Genomic DNA, 19,161 nt, shown 5'->3' with positions numbered 1-19,161 from the left:
GTTTAGTCTCCACATGTTTCTTCTTTTCCCATTTTCCTCCTGTAGTTGATTTCTAGTTTCATACTACTGCGGTTAGAAAAAATGCTTGAGGAGTTCTCGTAGTGGTGTAGTGGTCACGAACCTGACTGGTATGCATGAGGACGTGGGTTTGATCCTTAGCCTTGCTCAATGGGTTAAGGATACAGCATTGTTGTGAGTTGTGGTGTAGTTTGCTGACACAACTCAGATCCCAAGTTGCTGTGGCTGTGGCATAAGCTGGCAGCTACAGCTCCGATTTGATCCCTAGCCTGCGAACTTCCATATGCCATGGGTACAGCCCTAAAAAAGACCAAAAAAAAAAAAAAATGCTTGATGTAATTTCTATCCCCTTAAATTTGTTGAGACTTGTTTTGTGGTTTAGCATGTGATCTATCCTCAGAATGTCTCACTTGCACCTGAAAAGAATACGTATTCTGCTGTTTGAGGATGTGATGTCTTGTAGATATCTATTGAGTCCAACTGGCCTATTCTGTCATTTAGAACCACTGTGGCCTTATTGATTCTTCTGTCCATTGATGTAAGTGTGGTATTAATACTATTATTGCGTTATTGTCAGTTTCTTCATTTATGTCTACACATTTAACAATTCTCCATGCTTCCTACCTCCAGCCCCTGGTAATGACGATTTTCTTTTCTGACTTGATGTGTTTGCTCTAGATACCTCATATAAGTAAAAGTATACAGTATGTATCTTTTTGTGACCGGTTTATTTCACTTAGCATAATAATCTCAAGATTCATCCATTTTGTAACATGTGTCAGAATTTCCTTCCTTTTAAAGTTTGGATAATATTCCATGGCATGTATAGGCCATATTTTCCTTATTTATTCATCTGTGAATGGATATTTGAGTTGCTTCTACCTTTTGATTATTGCAGATAATGCTGTTATGAACATGGGTGTAAAAATCTTGGAGATCCTTCTTTCAATTATTGTGTGTTTGTGTGTGTGTGTGTATGTGTGTGTGTGTGTCTGGAAGTAATATTGCTGGACCATATGGTAGCTCTATTTTTTAATTTTTTGAGGAACAACCATACTGTTTTCCCACAGTGGCTACACCATTTTACATTGTCACCAACAGTCTACAAAGGTTCCAATTTATCCACATCCTCACCAACACTTGTTATTTTCTGTAGGTTGTTTGTAAGCAGCCATTCTGGTGGGTGTGAGATGATATCTTCCTGTGGTTTTGATTTGCATTTTCCTAATGATCAGTGGCATTGATCATTTTTTTAAAAAGTTCTTGTTGACTATTTGTGTATCCTCTTTGGAGAAAGGTCTATTCAAGCCCTTGGCCCATTTTTACAATCATTGTTCCTGTCAAGGTGTAGGAGTTCTTTCTGGATATTATGAGATCCAGATAGCCTTATCAGATTTATGATTTGCAAGTATTTTCTCCTGTTCTGTGGGCTACCTTTCATTCTGTTGATCGTGTCCTTTAACACAGAGAAGTTTTACATTTGGATGTAGTCCAATCCATCTTATTTTTACTTTAGTTGTCTGTGAGTATAGCATATTGCAGACCTATCTGTACTGCCATGTGTACGCCCAGTGGTGTGCTTTTACCTGTAGTACGCATCCACCACATTTTTCTAGTTCCCTAGTGATTGTCTCTCCCCCTACCTCCATACAAGCACACCAACCCAGTGAATACCCTCCAAGGTTTCTTACGGGGCTCAATGAAAGTTTCTCTGCTGTGTGTGTCAGCACACAAACGCTGGTCTTGTTGACATCTTTGAACTGTATGACTTTTCTGGGGAACAGTGGTCCCTCCCCGTCTCTGGGCATTTGGGGGAGGCAGGCATGTAGAATGGAACTGCTGGTACCAAACCATGGAAAGGTAAGTGCTGTTGTCCCCATCCTCTAGGCTGGACCATGGACTGTTTCCAGGAGTGGGGGTCCTTCATCCAGCTGGCCATCCCCAGCATGTTCATGGTGTGCATCGAGTGGTGGACCTTTGAGGTTGGAACCTTCCTTGCAGGTTTGTCAAGAGTTCAGAGGAAACCTGTCAATAGCCTGGCTAACCATGTCTCCAGAGCTTTTCCAGGAACCCAAGCTGGCTTCTCCTTCCTCTCAGCTTCATTGGGCTCTTGTGGAAGGTTTCAGTTTGGGTTTAAATCTTCATCCGACCACAAGCATCTGCAAGTTGGTGAGGCTTTGTGCTACTCCACTCCCTTTCATTTCGTAGCTTCGCAAGGGAGGCTTGCCAAGGTCATGGAGCAACCTGCCATGGTCATGGAGCGAAGTGCTGAGGTCATGGAGTGATCTGCCAAGGTCATGGAGTGATCTGCCAAGGTCATGGAGCAGGAGAACAAAACCCAAGTCTAGTTCTCGACTCTTGGGCCACCTTCTGTCTCAGCTGACTTGTGCTAGGCACCGTGCCAAGTGGCCAGGGCATTGGCAGAGTGACTGATTTGGCTCTGTTGTAGCCTTGCTCTGTTTCTTTGAGACTTGTAATGCCTTTGGTCATGGGCGTTCACCTTCGCCTCCACCGCTAGTGAAGGAATAGAGAAAACAGAGATGGAGGACACTACTTGAGTGGATATTTCTGTAGACACATGAACGGCCCCATCACTTCTCATGGGTTCCTCGGCCCTCTGTCCTCCCATGCACGCTGTGGCCCTCTGTCTTCCTGAGGGATGACCTGTGCCTCTGGGCACCTCGTTGTTTTCTACCATAAGCCCTGGGCGCTGTTCCCGGGTGGAGTAGGCACTTTGGGAACAAGCCTATATGACAGCATAGCTGCTGAGGTTCTCAGAAGCTTCCTGGGAGTGGACTCTGGGGTTGTCCTTGGCACAGACAGTGACTCCTGTCACTGGGTTATGCTTCCAGGGGCGATCTCATCTTCTCTAGTTTTTGTAAGGAAAACGTTCACTTTACTCCATTTTTTGAACATTTCAGGACTGATAAGCGTGACAGAGCTTGGCGCCCAGGCCGTGGTTTATGAACTGGTTACTGCAGCCTACACGGTAAGGCGGTGCTGTGCCATCCGCTGGGAGAGGAGTGAGACAGCACGGAGACAGGGAAGCCAGACTCACTGCTGGGTGTGGGTCCTGGCCAGGAGGCTTCCCAGCTGTGTGCTGCTGGGCTTCTTACTTAACCATTCTGAGCTTCAGTTTCCTCATATGCAAAATGGGAAAAATAATCCCAACTTGGCAGGTGAAGACTGAATAGGATAAAGCATATGAAATCTTCAGCACAACACCTGGCAGGCTAATTCAGCAAACATGGGAGGGAGGCAGTCCCTGCCAGCAGCTTGTGGCTTTTGGTCACAAACAGGTGAACAGGTGAATAAAAGCATGATGGAGACCCATGACGTGTACCACGAAAGAAGCAAAAAGAGTCCAACTTGCCTGAAAACAGAGGGACACGCTTTTTCAGATGGGTTGGGAATGGTCCTTCTAGGTGGCTATTTAATCTGAGACTTGGATGGTGAGAGGGGACCAGCCTGGGAAGCTGATGGACAGAGGAGACCACAGGCTTGAGCAAAGGCTCCAGGATGGAAAAGAGCCCTGCGTGTTCAGGGACCTGGGTGAGGGGTTAGTGAGGAAAGAAGCTTCTTGGCACCGTGCGGAAGCTGGCTTGGAGGACAAGTGCGGGGGTGGTGGGTGGGGGGCAGGAAGGAGGCTGTTGGAATCGTCCAGGGGAGCAAGTAGAAGGCTGCAGGTGCCGGAGGGGGAAGCGGCGGCATTAGTTACGTGGTGGGGCAGAGCCGAAGGGGCAGGACCGGGTTTGGACGCGGAAGGCAAGGCGGCCAACGGAAAGGATTGCCAAGGACCCCAGGGCTTCTGCTTGAACAGCTGCGTGGGGGTCACGCCTTGTACCTTTTGATGCTTTGTGACTATTCCAGCCCGTACACCTAAGACCTTGGCTTTGTTTGTTCCTTATTTTTTAAACACAGATGCCATCTGGGCAGTGGGATGATAAGCTGTTTTTGTTTCCATTGACTTGTGTATTTTCATCTTGAAAATGAAGGAAAGGGTGAGTGGGAATTGATGTGGTCACCCAGGAACGAAAAGGGACAGTGTCTGGAGCAACCCCAACATGCAGAAGTCAGGGGGCTGAGGAGCTGTACCATTTACACTCCAACCAGCAGTATGTACAGTACCGATATTTCCACATCCTTGCAAACACTGAGTTTCTTTTTCTTTTGTCTGTCTCTTTCTTTCGTTTGTTTGTTTGTTTGTTTGTTTTTTGCTTTTTAGGGTTGCACCTGCGGCATATGGAGATTCCCAGGCTAGGGGTCAAATCGGAGCTAGAGGTGCGGCCTCCACCACAGCCACAGCAACGCCGGATCTGAGCCACGTCTGCGACCTACACCACAGCTCATGGCAACACCGGATCCTTAACCCACTGAGCAAGGCCAGGCATCGAACCTGCATCCTCCTGGATACTGGTCAGGTTCTTCACCCGCCGAGCCAAAATGGAAACTCCCTTTTGGTCTTTGTTTTTGAGAAGGGTGGCAGCCACCAGCACCTCTGACCCTGTGACCGACTGCTAGGACCTCACTTAAGTGAACTCACAAAGAATGCGAGTAACTGCCTTCAGGTCGCCCAGGCCCTGTGCAGGGAGCCTGAGAGGGCGGTGCAGTGGGCAGTGCGGGCTGGCCGAGCTGTCTGTCCCCAGCACTGCTCACGGCTGCCTCGGTGCTGGGTCGAAGCTTCCCGCCTCCTGGGCGCCCCCTCGAAGAATGCAGGGACCAGGCCTTTCCTGACTCTGTTCTGGACTTCCGCTTCCTGTGGGCTTCTCTCTTCCGGAAGCTGGTCTGTTTCTATTCTCACTGCTGTTGATGAGTTCCTCTTCTGGTAAACAGCCTCACGGACATCTTGGTGGCATTTGGGGACAGAAGAGGGTTCCGTGTGTGAACGGGCCATTCGTTTTGAACTGAAGCCACAATGTGTACTTGGGGTCTGCAAATCTTGCACACTTTTATATTGCCAGGTGCCTTGTTTTTCCAGTTCTTAATCTTAACCATTTTTAATACTTTTTTAAAAATCAACTTAGGCTAGTTCTCAAACCGCCCCAACAAATTAGCTCTCAGGAAGAGGCTGCTTCTAGTGGGAACACGAAGTGAAAGCTGATGTATAAGTTACTGAAGGCAGACGCGGGCACTAAAACCAGATGACCACACAGCCGGTGTTTCACAAACAGCCCCCAAGGGCAGCGCCGTGTTGCAGGGTAACAGGAGGGGGTCCAGGAGGTGAGCCTGCAGGCGGAAGAACGGTTCGTTTAAGCAGCAAGCACGCTTATAGCTTCAGATGTTCATAATCATGAATTAATAAGGTTTTGGCATCTGAAGGGACAGGATTCAATTAATTTTTTTAGGGCTGCACCTGCGGCACATGGAGGCTCCCAGGCGAGGGGTCGAATCGGAGCTGCAGGTGCAGGCCTACGCCACAGCCACAGCCACGCGGGATCCAAGCTGTGTCTGCGACCTACAGCACAGCTCACGGCAATGCCGGGTCCTTACCCCACCGAGCAAGGCCAGAGATGGAACCCGCAACCTCATGGGTGCTCTTGGGAATCGTTTCCGCTGAGCCACGACGGGAACTCCCACGTGGTTCAATTTAACGGGTAATGAGACACATGGAAAGTTGGGCACCCAAGGTGTGACTGAGTCAGATTTCATCACTTTTCCTGGAGTTCCCCCAGGGTGCCAGGCTTTGTTCCAAGTGCTTTGTCACACGGTTCACTTAATTTTTACAGCTTGCTTACTTGTGTGTGGCCCATTCCGTCTCGTGGAGTGAGACGGGGCTGAGTGGACTTTCGAAAGAATGTGTTTCGCTAAGCAAAGAGGTGCTTGTCCTCAGGTCTGGCACCTTGACGAGGCTCTCCTCTGATGCCTTGGACGTGGGCAGCAGCCAGGGCGGTCGGCACCGCCTGTGCGGGGCAGAGCCTGGGTGGGTGGGGCCGAGCTGTTTGTTTCCAGTCGCACAGCAGAGGACGTGCTGGGACCAGGTCTAGAACCCGGGTCTCCGACGGGCCCTGGCTGCCTTCCAAGTAGACTCCAGGGCACCCACATATTCGGATGTTGGGACCCTCTCACTTCTCCTCGTGACTTGTGCTCGCTCATTCCTAGGTGCCCCTTGGCTTTGGCGTGGCAGCCAGCGTCCGGGTGGGCAACGCGCTCGGGGCAGGGAATCCTGAGCAGGCAAGGCACGCTGGTGTCACCGTCCTGCTGTGTGCAGGTGAGTGTGGCGGTTCTGCCTGCTGGCTTCCGTCCTGAGTATCACCCAGCTGTAAGTGTGTCCAGATGACATACAGCTCCCCCTGCGGCTCGGTGGGTTAGGAACCCACCGAGGTCTCTGCGAGGATGTGGATTCGATCTCTGGCTGCACTCCAGACTGGGTTAAGCGTCCAGTGTTGCCTCAGGCTGTGGTGCAGGTCACAGATGTGGCTCGGACTCCGAGGTGCTGTGGCTGTGATGTAGACCTCAGCTGCAGCTCCAATTTGACCCCTGGCCTGGGAACTTCCATATGTTGCAGGTGTGGCCATAAAACATTTTTAAACTAAAAAAAAATATATATGTCAGGAGTTCCCGTCTTGGTTCAGTGGTTAATGAATCCGACTGTGAACCAGAGGATTGATGGTTTGATCCCTGGCCTTGCCCAGTGGGTTGGGGATCCAGCGTTGCTGTGAACTGTGGTATAGGCTGCAGATGCGGCTCGGATTCCATGTTGCTGTGGCCGTGGCGTAGGCTGGCGGCTACAGCTCCGATTGGACCCCTAGCCTGGGACCCTCCATGTGCTGCGGATGCGGCCCTAGAAAAATAAACAAGTAAAGGACAGTAAAAGGATTTAAAAAGAATATATATATATATATATATATGTCTATCAAATTTGTCGTAGTAATTGACTTACACATATAAACTCAACCAAAATCTTTATTCTTTATGCCATTTCCAGGACACTCAGTTAAGTAAAGCTTCTAAGCGTGATTTTCTGCTACTAGGTACCAACTAAATTCTGTTCCACTTGGTTCCAAGGGGATTGTTTCGAAGGCAGTTGTTGTCAGTGCAGGCTTACTTCTGACCAGAGTCTGTGTAACTCTCCTGGTCCCTGGACCACTGCCTGTCAGGCAGTCGGAACGTCCTGGAATCTGCACATCAGAGACATTCCTGAGTGTGGTGTTGTCTACTGAGCATCTCTCTGAGTCTCCCTTCAAAAAAGGAGCTAGAATCTCCCGACTTAGTGGCTCTTTTCCTCCGCGATGAGAAGAAACAGTTTCGTGATTACATTTCCTCAGTTATTGCCCCAGATCCCTCGTGAGCCGTCAGTCCAGGGCTTGATCCCTGCCTGCAGAGCTGCCATTTCCCGTTGTCTTGTGCGTATTTTCCAGGTGTTTGTGCCCTTGTGATAAGCACCGTCCTTGCTGCTTTAAAGGATGTGGTTGCCTATGCGTTTACCAGAGACAAGTAGGTACCATCTTCTCGAAGATGCTTGCTTTGCTGTGCTTTTCTGGCTCTGAGAGGTGGGTCACTTTTTACTTCTTGGGAAAATCTGCAGGCGGCCGGGAGAGCGAACCACAGTACCTAAATCTGAACAAGGTGGGAGGCAGGAAGCCCATGGAAGCCGCTCCAGCACCCGTTCATTCATCCATCAAACCCAAGTGGGGTTTCTCCTGTGCTCAGTGTGGTTTTGCTCAGAGACACACAGGAAGAGCAAACGGAAAACCCTCTTCCCAGGAGAGGCACCTCCCTGTCCAGGGCACAGCATCCCCAAGCACCTCTGGGTCGTCTGGGCAATGTCTGCATAAACCGTGGACCCAGTCTTAGGTTGAGTGTCACTGCATTCTCTGTAATTATGAGTTTGTGTAATTATTTAGATACCAGAAACTATCTTGAATTAGCCAAATCCTCATGAGAAAGCTTCAGGAATTTAAACCAGTTGCCTCAGATTCCGCATGTAAAGAAAATCAGTTTTTTTTTACTTCCAAATGTGCTCCCCTTGTTTGACCCAACCCCATTGGTTTTCGACGAGTGCTTAAACATATTCTCATCAAATCTCAGGACCGAGGAACTAGTCAGATGGAGTAATAGGAACTAGATTTACCCTTATATCTGAAACAACTAAACTTCGGGACAAAATCTGTATTTAAAGAAATGGGGACTCTCGTCACGGCTCAGTGGTTAAGGAAGCCGACTAGCATCCATAAGGATGTGCGTTCAATATCTGGCCCCGCTCAGTGGGTTAAGGATCCAGTGTTGCCGCGAGCTGGGGTGTAGGTTGCAGACGCAGCTCGGATCCTGCATTGCTGTGGCTCTAGCATAGGCCAGCGGCTACGGCTTTGATTCGACTCGACCCCTAGCCTGGGAACCTCCATATGCCACAGGTGCAGCCCTAAAAAGACAAAAAGACAAAAAAAAAGAAAAAATGGTTTCAGACATTGGACAACAGGCAGCACAGAGAAACCCTGCAGGGAGATGAATGGGGAGAACCCTCTGACTGCCCCAGTGTGCCTATCACAAGGGGATTCCCAGGACAAAGCACAGGCGGGGCACTGCCAAGCCACTCCATCTCCTGGGAGGCAGGGAGGCCATGCGGCCGGGTTCCCGGGCAGAGTCCCAGAGCAGGGAGGGCGCCCAGAGGAGGAGCTTTGGAGGGCGCCAGACTTCGAGTCTTTAGCTGACTACTGAGCTGATCATGCCTGCAAGGCTCCTACTTGAGGCTGGGGGAGCAGGGTGGGGGTCTTGGGGGGGACACCAGAAAGGAGCAGGCAGAACAAACTAAGCCTTGCAGTGTGTGGGATGGCTAAGGGAGTTCCCTGAAGGACCTTTGCCTCTACAGTGGAGGAAAACTAGCCCTAGGATGAAGGCTGCTCTGGTCCCGCCAAACAAGACTTAAAAGAAGGCTTGGAAAGGATCAAACTGCTTCCAAGAGAGTTAACTGTATCACAGTCCAAGAGTATTTAAAATAATACAAGAATATGTAGTACCTGGCAGAGTAAAGTTCACAATGCCTGCATCTAATTAAGAATGACTAAGTTGGAGTTTCTGTTGTGGTGCAGGGGAAACGAATCCAGCTAGTATCCATGAGGATGTGGGTCAGGGGTCCCGTGTTGCCGTGAGCTGGGGTGTAGGTTGCAGAAACGGCTTGGATCCCACGTTGCTGTAGTTGTGGCATAGGCCAGCAGCTGCAGCCCTGATTCAGTCTCTAGCCTTGGAACCTACATATGCCGTGAGTGTGGCCCTAAAAAGCCAAAAAAAAAAAAAACACAAGCATACAAAGAAGCAAGAAACTAAAATCCATAGAAACATCAATCAACTGAAACTGATCCAGAAATGAAACATATGATAGAATTAGTACACAGGGATATTAAAAGATTTAATAACTGTTTTGTATTTTCAAGATGGCAGAGGAAAACATGAGCATGCTCAAGTAAAACATCAAAGATTTTTTTTAAAAAAGCAACAACAGATTGAACTTAACAGAGCTGAAAAAAATGTCTGAAAGGAAAACATTTTGGATGACAGTAACAGCTGGTTAGACACTGCAGAAGAAAAGATGAGTGAACTTGAAGATATGGCAATAGTCCATATTCTAAAGGAAATGCAGCGAGAAAAAGACTGGGACAAAGGAATATCCGTGAGATGTAATTTGCCTAAAAAAGAATGTAATCAGAGTTTTCTAAGCAGAGAGAGGACAGGGAAAAAAAACTTGGCAAATCTTTCTTCATTTGGTAAAATCTTAGAACTAAAGGGATCTAAGAGTCTATTTGGTATATAATTACCCAACTTACACTGGGATCCCTCCAATTCATTCTTGCTGGGCTGTCCAACCCCCACTTTGATAACCCCCCTGGTGAGGTTGTGCTGCCCCCCTCCAAGGAAGGGTGATTCTCAGGGCATCTTTCTTATTTTGAACTGAAATCTACCCATAGTTTCCACCCACTTATTCCAGTGCTTGTAGGAGTCTAAATCCATTTCTGAGTTACAGCTGGCGGATGTTTGAAGGTGTCTATTAGGCTCTGTATGTCTCTTGTCTGCATGGTAACCATCTGGAATTCCTTCTGACCTGCCCCATGGAGTGTGATTTTGAGTCTCCACCATCTAGAATTTGTGCAGACCTGAAGGCTGTGCTCTTAGCACCATTTAGAGCAGAACTATGTCCACTGTGCCTCGTTCTACATGATGGGTTTCTAGTGAAATACCACATTTTTGGTGGCTGCACCACATCAGGTCACTCAGTCTGACTGTGAGTGTGCTGTGACCAGCCCAGCATCCACACCCTGCCTTCATGTGGCTGTTTGCTTGAGCCGAAATGCAGAGCTTACATTTCATTTGTACCCAGAACCTTTATTATTCTGGGACTCATCCTGACATTTTTCATTCCTAGTTCTGTTAGTGACAGTATTTCCTATTCTTTCCTGCTTCTGGCATCTGTATGGCATGTGGAAGTTCCCAGGCTAGGAGTCAAATTGGAGCTGCAGCTGCCAGCCTATACCACAGCCACAGCAATACGGGATCTGAGCCACATATGTGACCTACACCACAGCTCACAACAATGCTGGATCTTTAACCCACTGAGCAAGGCCAGGGATCAAACCTGCATCCTTATGGATAATAGCTAGGTTCTTAGCCTGCTGAGCCACACGGGGAACTCCCGATACATGCTTTTATATCTCCATGTCCTCTTTTGCCTAAACCTCTGGCATCTTCATTAGGCTCTTCTGCCCCCTCCTGTCAATTCTACCAGCATCCTGCTTGAGCTTGGTATCCACACAGATGAGCTACCCACTGCCCCAGCCCCTCTCTCTAGTGCCCTTGTCCTCGCCCCAGTAACCTCTGACCTCCCCAATTTGGGAAGTTTTCAGCCATTCCTTCTTCCAGTACTTTTCCTGTCTTTCTCTCCTCACCTCTGGCACTCCCACTGTATGTGTGCTGGTTTCCTGGGTGTGTCAACAGTCTCTCTTCATTTTCCCTCTTTCGTTTTTCTTTGTGTCCCTTAGTATGAATAATCTCAAGTACCCTACCCTCAAGTTCACTGAGTTGTGGGATTTTTTTTTTTTTTTTGGTCTTTTTAGGACTGCACCCACAGCACATGGAGGTTCCCAGGCTAGGAGTGGAATCAGAGCTGCAGCTGCTGGTCTACACCACAGCCACAGCAACGCTGGATCTGTGACCTACATCCCAGCTCACAGCAATGCCGGATCCTTAACCCACTGATGGAGGCCAGGGATTGAACCCGTGTCCTCATGGATACTAGTCGGGTTTTTAACCCACTGAGCCACAACAGGTACTCCTTCCTTTAGCTTTAGACATGGTTTTCCTTAACTCTTTGGACATATTTAAAATAGCTGATGTCAGTATTTTTTAGTGAGTCCAAGGTCTGTGCTCCCTTAGAGACGATTTTTTTCATTCCTTTTTGTACCCTGTGTAGGGCGCATGCGTACTTGTTTCTTTACAGGACTCATCATTTTTTTGTTGAAAACTAGGTATTTTTTAGTAGTATAATGTGGCAATTCTGGAAATCTTATTTTCCCTTTCCCTGGGTTTTGCTGTTGCTGCTTATTGTTGGCTCAGTGACTTCTGTGACCTAACGTGGGCGAGTCTGCATTGTCTGCTGAGTGTGGCCACTGAGGGCTCTGCTGCCTGGCCTGAGAGGTCCACCACGACTGGGCAGAGTTCCTTCAATGTCTGCACCCAGCCCCCTCCCAGTCCTTGCTGGCGGGGCGGGGCGCTCTCTGCAGGTGTCACGGCCCCTCCAGCGCTCAGCCAGGAAGCCCACAGCTCAGCCTTGACCTTCGCCTTCTGCTTGGGCAGAGTCTCGCGCTCCGCCGGGGGGGCACAGGCCTCCTCCATTCCTCCATCTCTCCTTCTTTTCTCACCTTCCTTCATCTCCCCCTCTCTCTTTCCCTTTTATAGCAGCACCCGCCGCACACGGAGGTTCCCAGGCGAGGGGTCGAGACAGAGCTGCAGCTGCCGGCCTCCACCACAGCCACAACACGCCGGATCCGAGCCACCTCTACAACCTAGGCCACTGCTCACGGCAACCCTGGATCCTTAATCCACAGAGCGAGGCCAGGGATCAAACCTGCATCCTCACCAACACTATGTCAGGTTCTTAACCCACTGAGCCCCACGGGAACTTGAGGTGTTTTCTACATAAACACTGGCCTTCCCTGGTGGCTCAGTGGGATACGGGTCCAATGTCGTCACTGCTAGGTCTCTGGTCACTGCTGTGGTGTGGGTTTGATCCCTGCCCCGGGAACTTCTGCATGCTGTGGGCGTGGCCAAAAAACAAACAAACAAACAAAAAACCCTGGCCTCCAAGTGCCTTTCTGAGGAAGACTCTGGTTTGCCGAGGCGGGGGGTCGCGCACAGGTGGAAACCTGCAGCTGTTTCTTCCCGACCCACGGTTTATACTCAGACCAAACTTCAGTAATCAATCTGCTACAGTGGCAGTCTAGCCATATCCCTTGTCACCTACACTCTGACTAGTAAAATTTGGGTGAGTGAGGTTTTCTCATGTCCTCATTTTATCAAACAGGAAAGCAGCCTCTGGCCTGTGCTGACTGATCGGTTGGGCGGGTCGGTGGTGATTAATAAATGCTGCACACTCCACTATGGCTTTTGCGTCACTGACTGCTGTCTCTTCCTCCCACAGAGCGATCATCTCCCTTGTGAGCCGCGTGATGCCGATTTTTGCTCCCTTTCATCTATTTGACGCACTTGCAGTGAGTACATGGATTTTACTGCCTCTGTGAAGAAAAAGTTGTTTTGCGTTTCTGGTTTTGATTTAAATGTCTGTGACTTCATTCTTGCTGGCCACGGGTGGGGCTGTGTGAGGGGCAGGCAGCTGACCCGAGAGGGCAGCATCTCAGGCGGGAGAGACCTGGTTAGCCCGCCTCCTTGGCTGTACCCGGGCTCAGATGCTCTGGGTACCTCCCAGCCAGATGGTGAGGGGACCTCGCTCTGCGTGGCGTCCGAGGAGGGCCATGCTCCCTCAGAGGCAACTCTGACGACTAGAAAGTTCTTCTCCTGGCTGTTCCTCTGTAGACTTACAGGTATTTAAAGGCCCTTCTGCTAAACCCTGGAATCCTTCCTTGAGGCTCATTCCTGGTTTCAGCAATTAGCCCTGATGACATGACCTCTGGGTCCACGTGCCACCTTGCTTTTCTTCCCAAGGGTTTTCTTCTGCTGAGTCACGGTGACTCAGAAGATGTGACGTCATGATTGGACGCTGGCTGTGGCATTAAAAAAAAAAAGAAAGTGCAAAAGACAGCAAGATGGTTATCACCACTCTGGCTCTGGGCATTTCTGAAGCCTGTGATTGCATTAATATTCTTCAGCCCTGATATCAGACTAGTTTCTGATGAGCGCTCCATCCGTGAAACCCCTACATTAAAAAAAAAAAAAAAAGCATACGCTTTTATGAACATTTTTGAACAGAGATTTAAATGCCGTAAGCGGGTGGGCTTCTGGTGAGAGATGCTGGAGCCGCTGTCGATGTCTTGGGAGAAGCAGATGCTTTTATCTCTTTTGAGCCCGGTCAGAGCTGTGAACTGTCAGGGTGCTGTTCTGACCCGATGCCCCGGCTGCATGACGGCCACGCTGGCTTTGGTTTTCCTCTCTTTAGGGCACCTCTGGCGGAGTCCTGAGAGGCACTGGAAAACAAAAGATGGGGGCCTTCTCGAATGCCATTGGTTACTATGTCTTTGGTTTCCCCCTCGGAGTATCCCTGATGTTTGCTGCTCATCATGGGATAATAGGTGAGTGTCTGGTTCCTTGGCGATGCTCAAGTCTCACCTGTCGGGTTCAGGCAAACCGATGAGGTACACAGCGGCTGTCTGGAAAGTGGGCCCCAGGGGATAGAAAACATCATTTTCTCCCGAAATGGTTACTCTGTATCTAGAAGACACAATTGGTATATTCTGTATACAGAAGCAATTTGTGTATGCTGTACACAAACACACTGGAAATGTTGGGTCTTGGAGAAAATAAACACGGTCCCGTCCTCAGGATGAGACCAAGATTAAGAGAGAAATCACGCCTGTATTCCATCTGGGTGAAATACTGCAAAAGAGAAGAACCGGGTGCTGTGAGCACCTGTGACGGGCTGGAGGAAGCTGGCTTAGAACAGCTTCCTGGGGTCGTCACGCATCGGTTGAGACCTGAGATGCCACTCGAATTACCTAGAGGAAGTGAAGGCATTTGCTGAAAAACCGTTCTTTGTTGCATGGTCTGGCATGGTCTGGCATCCTCGTCAGAAGTCAACGAGCCACAGCGGCACGGGTTTATTTGTGCACTCTGTTCTGCTCACGCAGGTGCCACACTGTTGGGGTGACGGTAGCTGGGCCGAGAGCTTTGAAATCAGGACGTGTTCATCCTGCTTGGTTCTTCTTTTTTCCATTTTGTCTTGACCATTCAGGGCCCCTGCGTTTCCACTGAATGTGAGGATCAGCTTTTCCATTTTTGCAAAAAAGACCACTGGAATTTTCTTTTTTTAAGTCAGGACTGCCCGAAAGCTGGAGACTGCTCTGGGGGGAATACTGCCTTCGCAACGAGGCTAAGTCTTCTAATCCATGAGTGGGGACCGTCTTTGCATTCACGGGGGTCTTGCAGGTCTTACACCAATGCTTTGCAGTTGTCGCTGTCCTAGTCTTCCGCGTCCTTGGTTAAATGTAGTCCTAGAGAGTTGATTCTTTTGGATGCTATTGTAAACAGAATTGTTTTCTTAATTTCCGTTTCAGATTGTTCTTTGCTGGTATATAAATACACAACCGATTTGTGTACACTGAGCTTTTCAGTGAGCTGAATCCATTTATTTGCTCTAGTATTTTTTGTGAATTCTTTAGAACTTTCTCTATAGGGGATCATGTCATATGTCAATAGAAATCATTTTACTCCTTCCTTTCCAATTTTAATGCCTTTTATTTCTGTTTCTTTTTTTTTTTGGTCTTCCCCCCCCCCCCGCCCCCTTTCTAGGGCCGCTTCCTATGGCATACGGAGTTACCAGGCTAGGGGTCTAATCAGAGCCGTAGCCGCCAGGCTACACCAGAGCCACAGCCATGCAGGATCCGAGCCACATCTGCGACCTACACCCCAGCTCACGGCAATGCCGGATCCTTAACCCGACCAAGGCCAGGGATCGAACTCTCAACCTCGTGGTTCCTAGTCGGATTCGTTAACCACTGTGCCACTATGGGAACTCCTATTTCTATTTCTTGCCTTATTGTTCTACGATAAAATCTTAACCTTTTGTCTGTACCATCCACCAGTACCTTTAACTTAAAAAAGTAAGGTAAGGCTATAATCTATAGGGTGGGAGAGATTCCCAGAGGGTCTGTGCAGAAGTACGCTAACCTTTTGGGTACATACGTCATTTAAATGTATGGACGACATCAGATACGCTCTCCTGGCAGCTCCTTTACACACGGAGGAGCCAAGGCCTCAAGAGTTTAGATAACTCGACTCACAGACAGTAGGTGATGAGACAAGGTCTGGACCCAGGGGGCTGCCCCTAGAGCCACTCTCGTTTCTGCAGTGCGTGGTGTCGGTCTCACTCCAAGGTTGACGATTGCTTCATTCACCTCCCAGATGTGTGTGGGACCGGTGTGTGTGTGCGTGCGTGTGCACACGTGCATAGGCATGGATGCCACATCTTCTTTCTCCACACGTCTGTTGATGGACGATGAGGTTGCTTCCGTGTCTTGGATGTTGTAAGCACTGCTGCTGAGGACGTTGGGATGCATGTGTCTCTTCGAGTTAGTGTTTCGGCTTTGTTGGATGTGTGCCCAGGAGCGGAAGTTGCAGGATCATACGGTGCTTCTAGTCGTGGTCTTTTGAGACACCTCCATGCTATTTTCCACAGTGGCTGCACCCGAGTCCATGCCCGCCGGAGTGCAGGCGAGCGCGCTTTTCGCCACATCCTCACCGGCGCGTGCTGTTCACGGTCCCTTTGAGGGCGGCCACTCTGACAGGTGTGCGGTGGTCGCTCATTGCGGTTTGGATCTGCGTTTCCCTGGCGACGAGCGACGCTGAGCATCTCTTCATGTGCCTGTTGGCCATCTTTATGTCCTCTTTGGCAAAATACCCAAGCAGTTCTGCCCATGTTTTAATTGGGCTGTGATTTTGGTTTTACGATGTTGAGAGAGGCGGGTTTCCAAGGGGGTTCTGAGCACGCTGGGGGCTCACACACTCTCCCCAGTCTGGAAGCTCCCGGTGGGGGTGGGCTCGCACCAGACTTGCCATCAAGCCTGGAGCCTTCAGGGCTGGAACGCTCTTCCCTGACCTCCGCCCCCGCTTCCTGCTCCCCCTGGGCCCGGCTCGCCCTCCCCTCTGCCCGCGGGCCCTGCCTGGAGCCCCACCACTGGCCCGTCTGCCCTCCGCCCGCACCCTCCTCCTGGCGGGGCTGCAGGTCACGGCTCGGCCCGCGTCCTGCTGGGCGCTGGTCACTCTTGGCAGCGTCGTGTTTGCTTGGCCACCGGGTGTCTCCCCAGGAGCTCCTCAGCCTCGTGAGGGCGCTGACGCCCTCGGCCTGTTCCGTCCCGCGTTTCCAGCCCTTCCACCACCACCCAGCCCAGACAGAGCCCGGAAATACTCGTCGGGGCCGCATATAAAGCAGCCGCCAGTCCGGGGGGCGCTTTTTATTGTGACTGATGGACCGACTGCCCCGGAGAGGCCGGGGCACGCAGGCGGCTGGTCCTGGTCCCTGAGGACCGCGCGTCTCGGGGCGCTGCTCCAAGTGCCGCTTGCCGTGTGGACGCCGCGGGGCCGGGCCAGCGCTGCGCGGACGGTCGCAGGATGGAGAAGAGCGCGACGGGGTCCCTCGCTCTGCACCCGCAGGTCTCTGGTCCGGGCTGACGGTCTGCGTCTCCCTCCAGACCCTCTTCTACCTGGTGCACATCTGGAGGACGGACTGGACCAGCGCCGCCCAGCAGGTGAGGGGGCCCCTCGGGGTCCGCGGGCAGCCGCGCGCCGGCAGCCTGGCTCACCTGGGCTCGTGATGCGCGCCGCGTGTGGGTCGGGGCCGAAGAAGGTCTCACGCCAGCAGGTGTTCGTTCCTGTCAATGCAGAGCCCGTTGCGTCTGCTGGGGAGGCTCGGCCGGAACCAAACCAGCCGAGAAAATACTTTGCAGAGCTGCCGTCAGGGCTCAGCGGAAACCAGTCTGTCTAGCACCCGTGAGGACGCAGGTTCCATCCCTGGCCTCGCTCAGTGGGTTAAGGATCCGGCGTTGCTGTGAGCCACAGTGTAGGTCACAGACGGGGCTCGGATCCTGTGTCGCTGTGGCTGTGGTGCAGGCCGGCAGCTGTAGTTCCGATTCGACTCCTAGCCTGGGAACTTCCTTCTGCTGTGGGTGCCCCCCTAAAAAAAGAAGCCGCGGTGTCGTCGCCCTGGGAGAATAGCGGTGTGTCCTGCTTCTCCTGCTCTGTCGTCCGGATTAGGCCTACTGAGAAAAGCCCGTGGTCGGTGGTTCCCTGTAAGCAGGGCGAGCGGCCCGTGCCCCATGGGAGGGACGTGGGACCGTCCTGCGGGCAGAGGCCCGGGCGGGACCCTCGGCGTCTGGGCCCCGTGCGCCCTGTTGGCTGGTCGGGATCTGGGGTGAGCGGCTGGGGGCGGGATCCCCGAGGAGGGGCCTGGGGATGGACGGAGGGCGGGCGGGTCCTGTCCGCCTCCCCCGGACTGACCTGCGGACACGGCGAGTGCCCAGGACGCCAGGCTGGACCCTCGGCCCCGAGCGGCCGTCGGCGCTCATCTTTAGACTTTCTTCCGTGCGTCGGTGGCGGGAACAGGGCGCAGCGCGGAACCTCGGTTTCGCTTGCGAGTCTAAAGCAGGGCCGCCTCTTGGGTCATTTTTGGGAGCGGCCGGTGGGGAGCCGAGTGCTGGGTGCGGCCCTGGCGTTTTCCGGCGTTTTCCGGACGTGCTTAGATTGAAACCCTAGCGGGAGCTTGAAGGGAGCTTCCCGCCAGGCCCTGGGCTAACCTGACCACCCTGCGTTTTCCTCTGCGACAGGCGCAGGTTCGAGCCGGGCTGCGCGGGGTCAGAGCGGCCGAGCCCACTGGCACAGGTAAGGCCCCCCCACAACCCGTGCCCTCTGCTGCCACCTCACTAACCCGGGACCTCGTGCGGCCCAGGTGCTCAGGGCACGCTGACAAGGGACAGGAGCTGCTGCCCTGTCTCTGCCTTTACCTGGAGACCCCGCCTGGGTCTGCTGGGGACTGCCGTTCTCGAGATCCCTCCGGCACCAGCCAGTGCTGCTGTCCCGGCTCCAGCGTGTGCCTGGGTCACCTCCGGGAAGGTCCCTGTGCTCGGACCAGCACAGCAGGAACCGTCTCTCGTTCTCTGCGAACAGAGCCGCCCATCCTGGAAAAAGACGGGCCCCGCGGGGTGATCCTGCCGGACGTCGTCCGACCAGAGAGCCAGGCCACGCAGCTGATGGGGACGGAAGGCAGCGGCCAGGATGCGGTGCCCACCGTCGGGGAGGTCCTGACTGGGGGCCAGCTGCTCCTCTACCGCGGGCTGGCTTGTGTCCTCGCGGTCGCTACTCTGGTCGCGGGAATCGCAGTCAGGCTGCTCCTGGGCCGCGGGTGACGCAGAGCCGTCGCCAGCCCGCGCCGCGGGGCCGCGCCTCGGCAGCCGCAGCGAGTTCGCCCTCAGCCGCGTGCCAAGGGGCATCAGCGACGGCTTCCTCGTTGTCCCGCGACTCCGCGCTGTCTGGCGGGAGAGCGAGGGTTACAGTTCCAGAGGCCCTTCTTCCCCCAGCGCAACTCGGCCTCCGTGGGCGCTCCCTTCTGTCTTGTCTTGTGTTTAGGGTCTGTCCTCCCCCAGGACAGCGGGGTCCCCGTCCTCCCAGACCCAGTGCGACAGCCTCTGTCTGCGGCGCTCCTCTCACAGAACCCGTCCCGCTGGGCGGGTGGACGGGGTGCTCGGAGGTCCCGTCTCGGGGAAGCTCTGATAAAATAAACACCTTAAATGTTGAATGTGTGTGCATAATATTTTTACCTAAATGATAACTTTTAGGATTTTTTTTTGCCTTTTAGCCAATTTTTGCTCGGCTTTCATGTTAATTAAAAAATAAGCCTATGTTCTCTCCCGCTGCCCAGGCCCCAAATGCCAGCAGGTGCGTCCCCACCTCCCTGGGGGATTTAGAGCCTGGGACAGGGATGTGACCGGCGCACAC

The 19,161-nt window shown here is 52.0% G+C and overlaps 1 protein-coding gene and 1 long non-coding RNA gene across 9 annotated transcripts in view; one reads left to right on the top strand and one right to left on the bottom strand.

The window, feature by feature from the left end:
• Positions 1 to 18,432, bottom strand: part of LOC125113777 (uncharacterized) — a 51,212-nt gene extending 32,780 nt beyond the window's left edge. For all 4 annotated transcript variants that reach the window (XR_007131595.1, XR_007131593.1, XR_007131592.1 and 1 more), the window contains exon 1: positions 18,171 to 18,432. This is a non-coding gene — a long non-coding RNA (uncharacterized LOC125113777). The remainder of the gene's footprint in view (positions 1 to 18,170) is intronic.
• The window catches only part of LOC125113772 (multidrug and toxin extrusion protein 2-like), a 42,078-nt gene extending 23,072 nt beyond the window's left edge, over positions 1 to 19,006 (top strand). For 2 of the 5 annotated variants that reach the window (XM_047756695.1, XM_047756692.1), the window contains 9 exons: positions 1,906 to 2,019; positions 2,940 to 3,007; positions 6,118 to 6,226; positions 7,377 to 7,452; positions 12,644 to 12,713; positions 13,616 to 13,748; positions 16,825 to 16,919; positions 17,994 to 18,048; positions 18,334 to 18,961. In XM_047756695.1, coding sequence (XP_047612651.1) covers positions 1,906 to 2,019; positions 2,940 to 3,007; positions 6,118 to 6,226; positions 7,377 to 7,452; positions 12,644 to 12,713; positions 13,616 to 13,748; positions 16,825 to 16,919; positions 17,994 to 18,048; positions 18,334 to 18,572 — 959 coding nt within the window. In that variant the 3' untranslated portion in view covers positions 18,573 to 18,961. Of the gene's footprint in view, positions 1 to 1,905; positions 2,020 to 2,939; positions 3,008 to 6,117; positions 6,227 to 7,376; positions 7,453 to 12,643; positions 12,714 to 13,615; positions 13,749 to 15,850; positions 17,194 to 17,993; positions 18,049 to 18,333 lie in introns of those variants that run through there. The other 3 variants (XM_047756691.1, XM_047756693.1, XM_047756694.1) reach the window with 3 other exon arrangements.
• Positions 19,007 to 19,161: the final 155 nt, after the last annotated feature.

The sequence above is a fragment of the Phacochoerus africanus genome, chromosome 14, assembly GCF_016906955.1.
Source record: "Phacochoerus africanus isolate WHEZ1 chromosome 14, ROS_Pafr_v1, whole genome shotgun sequence".
NCBI classification, from domain to species: Eukaryota; Metazoa; Chordata; class Mammalia; order Artiodactyla; family Suidae; genus Phacochoerus; species Phacochoerus africanus.
The sequence above is the reverse complement of the archived record's forward strand: the minus strand, read 5'-3'. Positions and strand labels throughout refer to the sequence as shown.